Source organism: Myotis yumanensis, unplaced genomic scaffold (assembly GCF_028538775.1).
Source record: "Myotis yumanensis isolate MYYU_CA2020_CCGP unplaced genomic scaffold, mMyoYum1.0.hap1 SCAF_1, whole genome shotgun sequence".
NCBI lineage: Eukaryota > Metazoa > Chordata > Mammalia > Chiroptera > Vespertilionidae > Myotis > Myotis yumanensis.
The window spans coordinates 1,080,784-1,093,078 of record NW_027223752.1 but is presented as its reverse complement, the minus strand read 5'-3'; the positions used below and the strand labels follow the sequence as shown (position 1 = coordinate 1,093,078).

At 60.0% G+C, this 12,295-nt stretch overlaps 1 protein-coding gene across 1 annotated transcript; it reads left to right on the top strand.

Annotated features, from left to right (window-relative positions):
• The first annotated feature begins 3,051 nt into the window (after positions 1–3,051).
• ATP5MJ (ATP synthase membrane subunit j) lies at positions 3,052–8,553 on the top strand. The gene is made up of 4 exons (XM_070412263.1): positions 3,052–3,140; positions 7,058–7,181; positions 7,881–7,904; positions 8,407–8,553. Exons 2-4 carry the CDS (start codon positions 7,058–7,060, stop codon positions 8,439–8,441), a joined length of 183 nt encoding a protein of 60 aa, XP_070268364.1. The 5' UTR covers positions 3,052–3,140; the 3' UTR covers positions 8,442–8,553.
• Positions 8,554–12,295: the final 3,742 nt, after the last annotated feature.

Sequence of the window (12,295 nt, the reverse complement as noted above, 5' to 3'; positions counted from 1 at the left end):
CAGGGGTAGTCTGAAAAAAGCCTGTTTAGAGTAGAAGGTCTGAGGCATGGTTATGCATAGAAAGAAAGTTTAATGCCAACAATTAAAAGGAATTGGCAAGGAAAGTCAGAAAATCTTAGGGTAGATCAGTATGTCTTTCTTCTTATGTAATTCCTCCAAAATTTGGCAATGCTAACATGGCAATACATTTCTTTGCATAGATTCAATAAGACCGGTTCCTAATAGTGGTTTTATTAATGGAAAACTTTGACTGGAGTATCATGTTTTAAAGATCCCTGTCTAAGCTCTAAAAACTTGAAGCCAGTAAGAATGCCACGAAGAAAGCCTGGTATCCTGCTTGGAAGCCCTGAAGATGGCTGGCGCTGGAGTGTCAGGCCCATGCCCTACCATCACTGGCGGTTGGTAAGAGTAGAAGGGGAGCAGTAGGGATGCCTCTACGTCCCTGCGGAACCCCCACACACTCTGGGCCGCAACAAGTAGGAGGGCTACTGAGATGGGCTTAAAGCCTGGAGCGTGGGCTCAGGTGGAGTTGCTACAGGTGAGGGATTCACCTAACTCAGCAGATACTGCAGGCGGGCCTGATGGCAGCTGGGTGGCGTGGCTTCCTGGCGCTACGGGGCACATTAAGATTCAACCATGAGATTCCAGCAAAGGTAGTCAGTTACCATTCTTGTTGTGTTTATGCAAACATCAGGACAGTAGATAAATTAATCTTGATTTGGCTTTTTGATAGCCATGGAGGAATTTTAAAAAGAAAAATCCTATTTCAATAGAAGTTGTTAAAGCTAAAATAGTTTCTTTCCCCTCCACCAGACCATTTGTTAAGATATGCCCAGTTCGGGCCTCTAGCAATGGTGAAATAGAAATACAGTCCGTCTCATGATTGAGCCGGAAGTTCCAAGACAAAGGGGGGAATGAAAGGGTGAGGGCTATGCCCTCCATCTTGCCTGTATCCTCCATGTTGGGGCCACGTGCGGCCTTCTTCCCGGAAGCCCAGGCCTCTGCTGGCCACGCCCGGGATTTTAAACTTACCAATGACAATCAAGGGAAGTGAGCGCCATAGATATGACCACATCCTGTGTAACAGGACCCGGCTTGCGCCTGGCCAATCGGCAGAGCACAGTCCTTTCTCCTCCCCTTACTCCGACCCCCCCCCCCCCCTTTAAAGTCCGTCTCTGGGCAGGGTTGGCTCTCTTGGCCACTTGGCTAGCCGATGTGTCAGTGAGTCTGGTGGATGGAGAGCTCAAGCTAGCTTGAAATACAGATTCTTATGCTTTTGCATCGGATTGGCTGGCTCCCTGATGTGGTTTCTTGGGAATCTTGAAATCTGGGCATAACAAGAATAAAAAATAAAAAATAACTGGCCCTGGCGGGTGTGGCTCTGTTGGTTGGAGCCTCATCCCGTACATCAAAAGGTGGAGGGTTCGATTCCCAGTCAGGGCACATCCTCAGGTTTCGGCTCCCCTCCTGTCCAGGTGCCTGCAGGAGGCAACTGACGGATCGATTTCTCTCTCTCCCCCCTCTTCCTCTCTCTAAGATTAATTTTTTTAAAAACTTACAAAAAATAAAGCCGTGTGATGGTAAATGAATATTTTTTATGAAAAGTAACTAAAATATTATTTTTCCTGTGGGAGAAGAGTGACACGTTTACATTGCCAATGCTCTCTTACTGTGTCCGTGCTGGGAGACAGCTGGGCTCATACCTGATGTCATGCTCTTGTGACATCACAAGCCACGCAGCCTCTGGAAGACTCCACCATGCCCTGGTGAGTGAACGCCAGTGAAAAAGGACATTCGCATCTTCCCATTGCGATGAAACAGATTTGACCCCCAGGAGGGGCTTGGAAACCCCCAAACTGTGCTCTGAGAGCCACTCCCTAAAATGGCCAGCCTTCAGGTTTTGCACGTGGCCTCCTGTGCTTCTGAGCGGTCTTCTCCTGGAAGCAGAACCTGCCCCCCGTCCCCCCTCCCATCCTTCCGTCAGAGCTCATTTCCTTCTGCCTGAATAATGAACTGTTGACTTTTTTTTTTAATGTGGATCTACCAAGACAGGTGATTACTCCCTGTCTTGGTTTGTCTGAAATATCACTTCACCTTATTCACTAAATGTTAGCTTCCTTATGCGCTGAACTCTAGGTTGGCCGTTGTTTTTAGTTTTCCGTTGTTTTTAGTTTTCCGTGGTTTTGTTTTCAGGTTTTGAGGCATCCGTTTATTTTCCTGTCCCCGCCTGCTGGCTTCCATCAGGCCTTTTGAGTCTGTGCTGTGACTTTTCTTCCGTCTCTCCTGGAAATGTCTCCGCCATCTGTCTTCGGATGTTCCTGCCCCGTCTCTCATTTCCTCTAAGACTCCAGCTGCACATCTGACGCCTCCCTTGCTGCACCCTCTCTCTGAACGCTTGTCGCTCCATTCCTGAATGGTTTCTTCTGTCTTCCAGTTCAGGTAAGTCTTCAACAACCTAGTCCGCTGCCAAACACATCCCATTCCTCTTCGGCTTTTTCAGATCGGGTAAGTGGTTTTCTTTTTGTTTCACTGGTTACAATCTCCTGCTGAAATTTCCAGTCTTGGTTTTGTCTCCTTGCCCAGGGAGGTGGCGCTTTTTGAAGGCTGTGTCTGTTGGGTCCGGTGCTGGAGCCCGGTGCGCGTCTACAGTGGCTCTTGCGTGGAATCACTACGCACAGAACAGGTGCACACGTGCATGCGGGGCACACATGTTAATACAAAGAGAAATGGCAGGAAAACCGCAGAGACCGGACACTCGACTTCCCGGGCTTCAACAGCAAGGAAAGACGGTCCCCTTTGCAGGTTGACCAACTCGTCTGCTCTGTCCAGGCCCTTTCCAGTTTCCCCACTGAGTCCCGCGTCGGGGACAAATGCACACGGTTCGTCAGCTTATTATGACACCGAAGCCCCGCCCCTTCCCTTCCCTCCCCTCCCCGGCGCTGCGCCTCCAAGCTGCAGCCTCGGCGCGGCCGCTGGGGGCGCTGTGGTGCGCAGGCGCCGCCTGGGACGCGCTCTGGCTCTGGGGCGCCGCTCCTTCCGCCTTCCCGGCAGGCCCTGCGCGGCGCTTGCGCGTTCGGTGACCTTCCCGAGTAGCTGGCTGTGCGGGTGGGGGCTGCCCGAGCCGTTGGTCCTGCGGCGAGGTGAGTGCGGGGACCGGGGTCCGGTGCTTGGTGCGGGGCAGCCGCGACCGTGGGGGACGGGGCTGTGGCCGGCGGCGGCCCGGGGCCGGATGTGCCCGCGGAAGGAGCCGGCGGCGAGCGGGACCCTCCCCAGACCCAGCCGCCTCGACCCCCGCCGACCTTGCGGCCCGGCCCAGCCCCTGCCCTCCCCCCGCCGGCGCGAGCTGGGCCGCCCGGCCCCCGAAGCTGGAGGCGGTGACCCGGGGGGGTAGGGTGCGTGGGGGCCCACCGCCCCTCTCCCTCTCGGACGAGCGCCCTCGCCGCGTGGGTTCCCGCCGCGAGCCGAGGTCACGGGAGCCGAGGTCGCGCCGCGGGCTAGTGATGGAGCCGGAGCCCCAGCCGAGAACCCGAACCCGCCTGCAGTGCGTCCTCCCCGCACCCCTCAGCTCCCCGCGCACACTTGTCCCCGAGCTACACTGCGCTTCTGTCGTGGGGGAGCGAAACGGGCCGAAGCGGGGTCCAGGGGCGACGCTTGGGCTGTATGGACCGGAGCCTGCGCGCCCGGGTCTGGCCGCCGCGGCGCGGGAGGGAGTGGCCGCTGCGGGGTGCACGGCCTCGGGGTGCACGGCCTCGGCGGACACCCTCTGACCTTTGCGGAGGACGGGCCTCGGAAGGCAGGTGCTGGGAGGCCCGCCCACGGGGCTGGGGATGCGGGGGGACGGTGGCTCGGGTAGCGAAAGGGGGGGAGGGTCTCGCCATTAAATGTTGAGGACATGTCAGCTGTCCAGCCAAATGTGGCAACTCGGGGTGAAAGGAAAGTCGGGGTGCCTGGCTGGTGCCGCCCAGTGGTCGCGCGTCCATCAGGGCGCCTGGCTTTCGGGCTCCATCCCCAGGGCGGGGCGTGCGGGAGGCAGCCGGCCAGTCATTCTCTCTCATCGATGTTTCTACCTCTCTCCTCTGAAATAAATGAAAACGTTTAAAAAAAAAAAAAAAGAAAAGGAAGGTTGGGGGGAGGTAAGAGTTGGCCGTGTACCGGGGGCAGTCCCAGGTAACCAGGTGAGAAGACGATGCGGGCAGCTGGGCCCTGAGCTGAATGTCGGGGTGACTAGCGGTTCTTCGGTCCCTCTTACCTCCTGTGCAGCCTCCAGACCCGCCGCTGGCCCCGCTCGGAGGGCCTGGCCGAGGGCGTCCTCTCTGCCCTGAGGCTGGGTGTCCGCAGCCTTCCTTTCTGCTGCTGCTGCTGCTCAGGCCGCTCCCTGAGTTTTACTCCACACCACGCACCACGCCCGGTTTCACGTCTCCTCGAATTCCGGGGAGCACCTGGGGGGCAGGAGGAGGGCTCCCTGCTTCTCAGAAAGGGAACCTCTGCACCGGCAGCGTCGGGATCTGCCCGAGGTCGGGAGAGAGCAGGCAGAGCTGGTCCAACAGAACCCGGGGTTCCAGGCTTCTGCCCCGTGGCCCCTGGCACCCTCCCCCCCAACTGCGGGCGCAGGAGGCGAGGCTGCCCTCGGGCACCTTCCCAGTCAGGTTGTTGGGTTCGGGGAACCTCATTCTGACGGCATCTCAGTGCAGGGTGAGGACAGGAGGTGTGAGGGCTCAGGGGAGGCCACGGCCCATCCTCCGAGCATCAAGCTTCAGGCCCAGAAAGCTCTCTCTGGGAGGAGCTGGCAGCCGGGCCTGGGGCAGGTCCTCTGGGTAACGAGCAGCAGGGCCTGGCTGAGGGCAGGCTGCCTTCTCCAGGCCCACGTGTGGGGCTGGGGAGTGGGGAGGGGTAAGGTGGGGAGCAGGTGGTGACGCTGTGAAATGTGCGTTACGTTTTTGGGATAAAAGCTGAGCTGTGCCGCGCCTCCAGGCCCTTCCCTAGCCCACCGTGGTATTTGGTATAACAAGCGCTCGACATAGGACACCCGGCGCTGAGCCCCTGGCGCAGGGTAGCTCGTCTGCACACCCTTTGAGGTGGGTGCTGTTCACCCTGCCTTCCAGGTGAGGAAACGGGCCGTCTGGCTCAGCTGGCGAGGCAGGGCCAGGGTTAGAACCTGGGCGGCACAGTGGCCTTCCCCGTCCCCCCTCCCCCCCCCAAGCTCCGTCTGGCCTGGGGTCTGGGCCCATACCCGGCCGCCTAGTCCATGCTCAGCTCACGTTTGCCGGGTGAACAGCGACCCTGCGGTGCAGGTGCAGGTGTCCGTGCGGAGACCAGGGGAAGCGAGGACAGCTCTGCAGCGAGGGGACGGGAGGGGAGGTCGGAGTGGGGGTGAGGCCGCAGCACCAATGGTGCCAAGCAGCCTTTACAAGTAACAGAGGAAGGACGAGGGCTGTGGTCCCTGGCGGTGGCTTGAATGACTGTAGGCAGTAGACCAGCTGTTTCTGCAGGGCTCACCTGAGGATGGGTTTTGTTGATTTTTAGAGGGGCGGGGCGGGGGCGGGGGAGGGGGTAGAGAGAAACATCGATCGGTTGCCTCCCGCACACCCCGACCGGGATCGGCCGCAGCCTTGTGGTGTGCGGGATGACGCCCGCCCACGGAGCCGCCGGCCAGCGCTGTCACAAAACTGGTTCAAGTGAAAGGGGGGCTCATTCAGAGTTGGCAGTAAATTATAAACATCATCGACGCGTTCCTGTGAGACCTGCACATGGAAGTGCACTGTGTAAGTTCAGAAACGGATGGCTCTGTCCATCAGATCCGGCCGTTATTCATGAAGTAAGTTGTCATTGAACTCTTAGGAAGTGACCTGCTTTGTGTGTAGCAATGGACTTGGAGACTGGGGCACATATAAAGCATTGCGACCCTAGTTAACACGGTATTTTATTGTCTAATTGAAATGTGCTGAGAATGGAACGTAAAGGTCTCACCAAAAGAAAACATGAGGGGATGGATGTGTTAACTAACTACACGGGGAAATCCTTTCACAGCGGATACGTGTGTGAACCACCGCCACGATGTACACTTTAAAATATATATATATAATTGATTTTTTACAGAGAGGAAGGGAAAGGGATAGAGAGTTAGGAACATCTATCAGCTGCCTCCTGCACACTCCCTACTGGGGATGTGCCCGCAACCAAGGTACATGCCCTTGACCGGAATCGAACCTGGGACCCTTCAGTCCGCAGGCCGACGCTCTATCCACTGAGCCAAACCGGTTAAGACAACGATGTACACTTTAAATATCTTTACGATGTTATGTTATATCAGTTAAACCTCCGTGCAGCTGACACTTGAAGAGCAAGCACTGAGTTGCAGCTGCCGCTGTGTACCCGGCCTGGGTGTTGTTCTCACGGGAAGTCGTCCTGCCTTGACCATGTTCTTGTTCTGCTTTGAATGCCAATAGTTCTGCCCGGCCAGCGTGGCTCAGTGGTTGAGCACCGACCCATGAACCAGGAGGTCACGGTTCGATCCCCGGTCAGGGCACACGCCCGGGTTGCGGGCTTGACCTCTAGTGTGGGGCGTGCAGGAGGCAGCCAACCCATGATTCTCTCTCATCACTGATGTTTCTCTCTCTCTCTCTGTCTCTCCCTTTCCCTTCCTCTCTGAAGTCAATAAAAATATATATTTATAAAATGCCAACTGTTCTCAGCGTGATGATGCAAACACTAGTTCTCAATTTGAAGTTGTAAAGGTGGTGTGTGATCGGGGCAGGACGTTCGTGGAGGGCAGCCCTTGGGGGCCATGCTGACACTGCAGGATGGCGCAGACTTGAGGAATGAGGGTGACTGATGGAGCTGCGCTGGCCCAGGTCGGGCGTTGGGGGCGGGTGCAGGTCAGAGAGCCGAGAGCAGGGGCCCGTAGTGGGGGGAGCAGTGGAGGGGGCGTCCGGCATCAGCAGATCCCCAATGAGTCGTGGGAAAGAGGGTGAATGAACTGCACGAGTAGACGGAAATCTCCTGCCATTTCCGTTTGAAACCATGGTCGTGTCACTGGTTCTCACTGCTTCCTTTCCAGATGTTTCAGAGCCTCGTGAGAAATGTGTGGGCCCCCATGAAGCCCTACTACACGCAGGTCTACCAGGAGATCTGGGTGGGCATGGGGCTGATGAGCCTCATCATCTACAAGATCCGCAGTGCGGGTGAGTGTCCTCGGGCTGCAGTTCTGACCTGGGAGTGACCATCGGGACCCGCCGGGCCTCCGTGACAATGTGGGGAGCACGGCGGCCGGAGCTGTTTGGGGAAATTGGAATAGACGTGGCCGTCAGGGAACTGACTTTCCTTAGGGGCGGCCCTTGGTGTTTCAAATGCATAGGAGGGAACTTTAGCTTTAAGAAATGCAGACTGACTATTGGGGGTGAAGTCCTGGTACACAGTGTTTTATTGCTCCTTTTCCATTGAGTGGAATGTTTTCATGCTAAGAGTCACGGCAGGGTGACCATCTCGCGCTCAGAGGAGCAGAGGTGGGGCCCCATCGTGCCCTGACAGCGATTGGTTCAAAGAGGAGAAACAGGAGGAAACGTTCCGGGTTGCAAGACGAGGGCTTGGGGGGGCGGGGGGGTGGTGGAGAGCCCTGCCACGCGGACACGCCGTCACCGCCCAGAGCGCCTCTGTGGCCGGAGCTTCCCTTGGCTGTGAGGCAGGAGCTTCCCTCGGCTGTGAGACGGGGCTCCCCTCGGCTGTGAGACGGGGCTCCCTCGGCTGTGAGACGGGCGCCCAATTCTGAGAGCTCCCTGTCGGCTCTGCCCAGGCCGTGACCTCCCCGCCACGTGCTGGTCCCGCAGTGAACTGGCCCCGGGCCTTTGTAAAGCACTGATCGCTTTTTCTTTCTTTTCTTTCAGATAAAAGAGCTAAAGCTCTGAAAGGTAAGGTGTTTGCTTTTTCAGTGGGTGGGAATGAGAGCCCCACTGGACTGGGGAGGGAGTCAGGGCCTGAAGGGAGCGGAGAGGGTGCGATGGGGGCTCGCGCAGGTGAAGCCTGCTTCTCGGGGTCTGATGTTAGAGGCGGCGCTCACCCGTGTGCAGCAGGAGGGAGTGTGGACAGGCAGGAGCTGGCGCCCCCGTAGGGAAGCCCCCGTTGCTGGGAGCACCCCGCCCGGTCAGTGTGTGAGGGGCGCCCCATTATTTAGGCCCTGGTGCTGGGCAGGTCTTCACGTTGCTTCCCGAGTGACAGTGAAACGCTGTCATCTGAGCCCTGCACGCCCCGGGCTGCCTGCGAGTGAGCTGCGTGCACGCATGGGCGGCCCGTGTAGAAACAGCCTCTTCCTACAATGGGACATGCTTACACTTTCCGGCTTGTTGAGGCCGACACGGTAAACTGCACTCTGCTTGCTCTTCCTAACTGTGTCTGTTGTGCTTCTTTCCAAAGGTTCGAGCCCCGCGCCTGCTCATGGTCATCACTAGCAGCCGAGCCGAGGGCACAGCGGCGGAGCGTTGGCTGTTAGATGGGGACGAAGGACAATATCTAGAAGTGCCGTGCCCTTGCTGGCATGAATAAACATACCTGTAGACACCACGCCTGCTCGCTCTCCCTCCCTCCGCCTGCCGACCCCACACGGATCTCTCTAACAGCAGGAGCAGCCAGGCGCTCCCTGAGCCGGTTGGCCTCAGGGATCCCCAGGAACTGGTGCCAACATCTTGGTTCTCATAGGAGGTGGGGGTCAGGCCTTGGCACTCTCCCGCCTGGTGCTCAGTGCCCGTAAGCTTGCCCACGGGGCTCTCCTGTGTCCTGGGAGGTGGGGGGTGGCGATGTGCACGTTCTGACTTGGAGCCGTTGTGAGGCTGGGGGGTGGGATGGAGAAGCATCGTATTCCCGCTAAAATGCTTTAGAAAGAAGGTCCCATTAGATCGCATGGCGGGCGGAGTTAGAAGCTCAGGGGATGTCATCAGAAGGCAGTCACGAATTTAAGAACCATCGGTCCTTCAGTGAGGCTAACGCCACACGAATCCTGCGTGGCCTTTTCTCCACCTAAAGCAGTGGCCACCCCCTTAGAGCTGCTCTCTAATCTTCTAAAGCGGTGAGCTTGGAGGCGCAGGGAGCCCAGTGTGACACCTGGCTCCTGGCAGGTTAGGGGTCCGGCTGTGGAACAGAGATCACGCCGTGGCCTGGTCCCTGGCTGTTTCCTTCCCTGCTCTTCCTCTGCGTCTCCAGCTTGCAGCCGGGTGGCTGCCGCGTCCTGTGGGGCCTGTGCCTCCGTGTCTGTTGGGTGGTGGGTCAGATCAGCCTCTGCCTCTCCCTGCCTCAGGCTCCAGCAGGAGTTGGCTTGAAGGCATTGGATGCCCAGGAGTGGGGGGCGGGGGGGGGGTCCATTCCCACAGGAATCGCATTTTCTCCTGTAAGAGTTCAGTCTCCAGGGGATGAGTTGGCGCTTGGTTCAGAAAGATTATCTTAGAGTTACTCACCTGGGCGCTGTGCTCAAACCAGCTGGTGTCAGTCACCTGGCAGGGCCGAGCCTCCTGTCTGTCTGACACGTTCCCGGGCGAGCTGATGCGCAGGGACCACTAGGAAAACAGAAAACTGCTGATCCTACAGAGAGCGGCACCCACAGCGCTTAGGCCACGGCACCGCTCGCCACGGTTCTGAGCCAACGAGGTGGGGCTCCAGGCCCACGTACAGAGGAGGAAGCTGAGGCTGAGAGGCCGTGCGTGAGAAAGGTCACCAGCCAGTGCAGGGCCTGGGACCTGGACTCCAGAGCCTGAACTCGCCCAGAACGGGAGAAGGTGGGGCCCAAGGGAAGTGGCCCTGGAGGGGACGGCTGGTGCCCGCCCGGCGCCTGTTCCCTCATCACCTTCGTGATCGTCCGGGCAGATGAAATTGTCTTTAATATTAAAGATGCTGGTCACCCACCATGGACCGGCACCTGTGCCACACCTCGTGCAGAGCGGTGGGGGGATGAGCCGAGATCGAGGGTGCCCTCTGAAGGTGGCCGGTCTGCTGGCTGCTGCGTGGCGGTTTGTAGCAGGGCAGCTGGAGGCGTGGAAGGTAGACGGGCTCGCCCGCCAGCCCCAGAAGTCCCACAGGGCCAGGCGGCCGGGGAAGTGAGCCGCCTTCCCGCTCACCGGCAGCTTCCTGTGCGCAGGCCCCACTAGCCCAGCTCCTCGGGGCTTTGGAACAAGCCGGGCATGGCCTGGGGTGGCCTGTAGGTGGAGCCAGCGAGCAGCAGGAGCTGACTGGCACAGCTGCCTGGGTGACAGCCCCACATGGGGACTGCTGGTTGCTGGTGCTGGGCAGAGGGGCCTGTCCGAGGAGCCCTCGGGGCGCTGCAGCCACAGCCACAGTGGGTCCCGGCCCGCAGGAGGGAGCAGCCGCCGCTGGAAGCCCATGCAGGCCTTTCCTGAAACCCGCACACACCTCCATCCCGGCCATGTGCTCTGCAGAGGCCCGGAGGTGGAGGGAAGAGACCGCGGCCAGGCATCTGAGGGACATCTGACGGTGTAACTACTCTCCGCTTTAACTCGGCCTCGGGGAGCCTTCTTGTCACTGTCCCAGGGTCCCTGCGCCCCACTGGAGACTGGAAGGAAGGGGACGCTGGGCCCCCTGGAGCCCAGAACTGGGTCTGAGATGTGGGCTCTGCGTCCCTCCGGGCCTCTGGCCTCGCCTGCCAGCACTTCTCCCTGCCCCTGCCCCTGCCCCTCTGCCCTGCCCCTGCCCTGCTCTCTCCTCCCTCTGCCATGACCTTTGGCCTCACTACCCTCCTCCCACGGCACCTGCCGCCTCTGTCCTGGTGGGAATAGCTGAGGGGACATCAGTAGCCGTAGGTCAGGGCCGGCCTGGGATGAGCTGCCTGGGCCAGGTGCCCGCCCTCCACCAGCCGCGTGACCCAACCCGACCCGTGGGGACTGGGAGCCGCTCTCCTTCCCGCCGGCTCTGATCCTATCCGGCTGCCCTGACACCCCATCCGGTTTCCACTTCCACTGGTACAGCCCCAAGTGGGTGAAGTGTTGTTTAACCTTTAATGGTGGTCGCAGAGTGTCATGTCCGCTGGCGAGTCTGACCTGCAACTCCAGGTCTGGGCGGCAGTGGGTGTGCTGTGAGCTGGGCCCGGGGGCCTGGGGGCTGGCCTGGTCCTGGATTGGGCCCCCCCCCCCCCCCCAGCAGCCCCAGAACTCTGCGTCTCTCCAGGGGAAACTGATCAGACAGGTTTCTCACCTCAGAGGGAAGCAATGAAGCTCCCATGTCACTGCCCACAGCGGGGGGGGGGGGGGGGGGGGGGGGGGGGGGGGGAGGGTTCACCCTGAACTCCACTGGTTCCTGGGGGCTGAGTGTGCCCCCAGGTCGCTCGGGCTCTAGGGGTGAACTCGGGGCCCAGTGACAGCAGCACTCCCTTCTCCTCCACCGACGGGGGGGCTGATAAACACCTGGAGGGTGGAGGTGGGCGCCTCTACTCCAGGAAATGAGCTCAGAGAGCTGGTGGCCTGGATCCGGTCGCCTGTCAGAGTCACTTACACCCACATTACACTGGCGTCCGGAGTAAGTGGCCAGAGGAAGTGTTTGTCCTCGCGGGCGAACAAAGCAGCCTTTGTCGCCGGCTGCCCGCGCCAGGCCCCGAGATAGGACCGGCTGGTGCCGTCCCGGCGCCCGCAGCTGCGGCGCACGGTGAACCTTCTTGCGTGGGTTGGCTTTGCAGGGTTTCTGCTCCCCCTGGGGCCCCCTCCAGGCAGCTTCCTCTCAGCCCCCCAGGTCAGCGAAGCGAGGGGGCTCCGTCTCCTCGCCTGAGTAAAGGTGGCCTGCACCCCTCAGAGCAGCCTGTGGGGGCCCCTGGGCCCCACCTTCCTGGGGTCTCACCCTGCCTCCCAGGTCCTCGGAGCACTCCCCGCGGCACCCCCAAGACTCACACACCCTTCCCCTGCGCCCCGGCTGGGTGACTCGGTTAAGTTCCTGGTGTAGGAGCCGGGCACTCACACAACTTCTGTGGGTTGGTTCACAACCATCCAGGAAGGAGGGACCTGGGCTGAGCTGTCCCGGGCGCGGGGCCGGAGGCCGGGTGACCCGCCTCTCTGGAGAGTGTCCCGCGTGGAACACCAGCCGTGCGGACACAGTGCGGGCTTAACGCTCCCGACAGGCTGCGCCAGGCCAGGACTCCCCGGGCTGGATGGCGGCTCAGGCGGCGGGGCCCACTGCACCCCGCAGCCACAGCCAGCACCTCGGGAGCCACATGGGAGGGGTCCCCTGTACGGGCTGTGGAGCCCAGAGGACCAGAGGGAGCTCCCAGGCCCCCCTCCTGCCCAGCAGGAGGCCTGCGAGGAGGCCCAGGCCC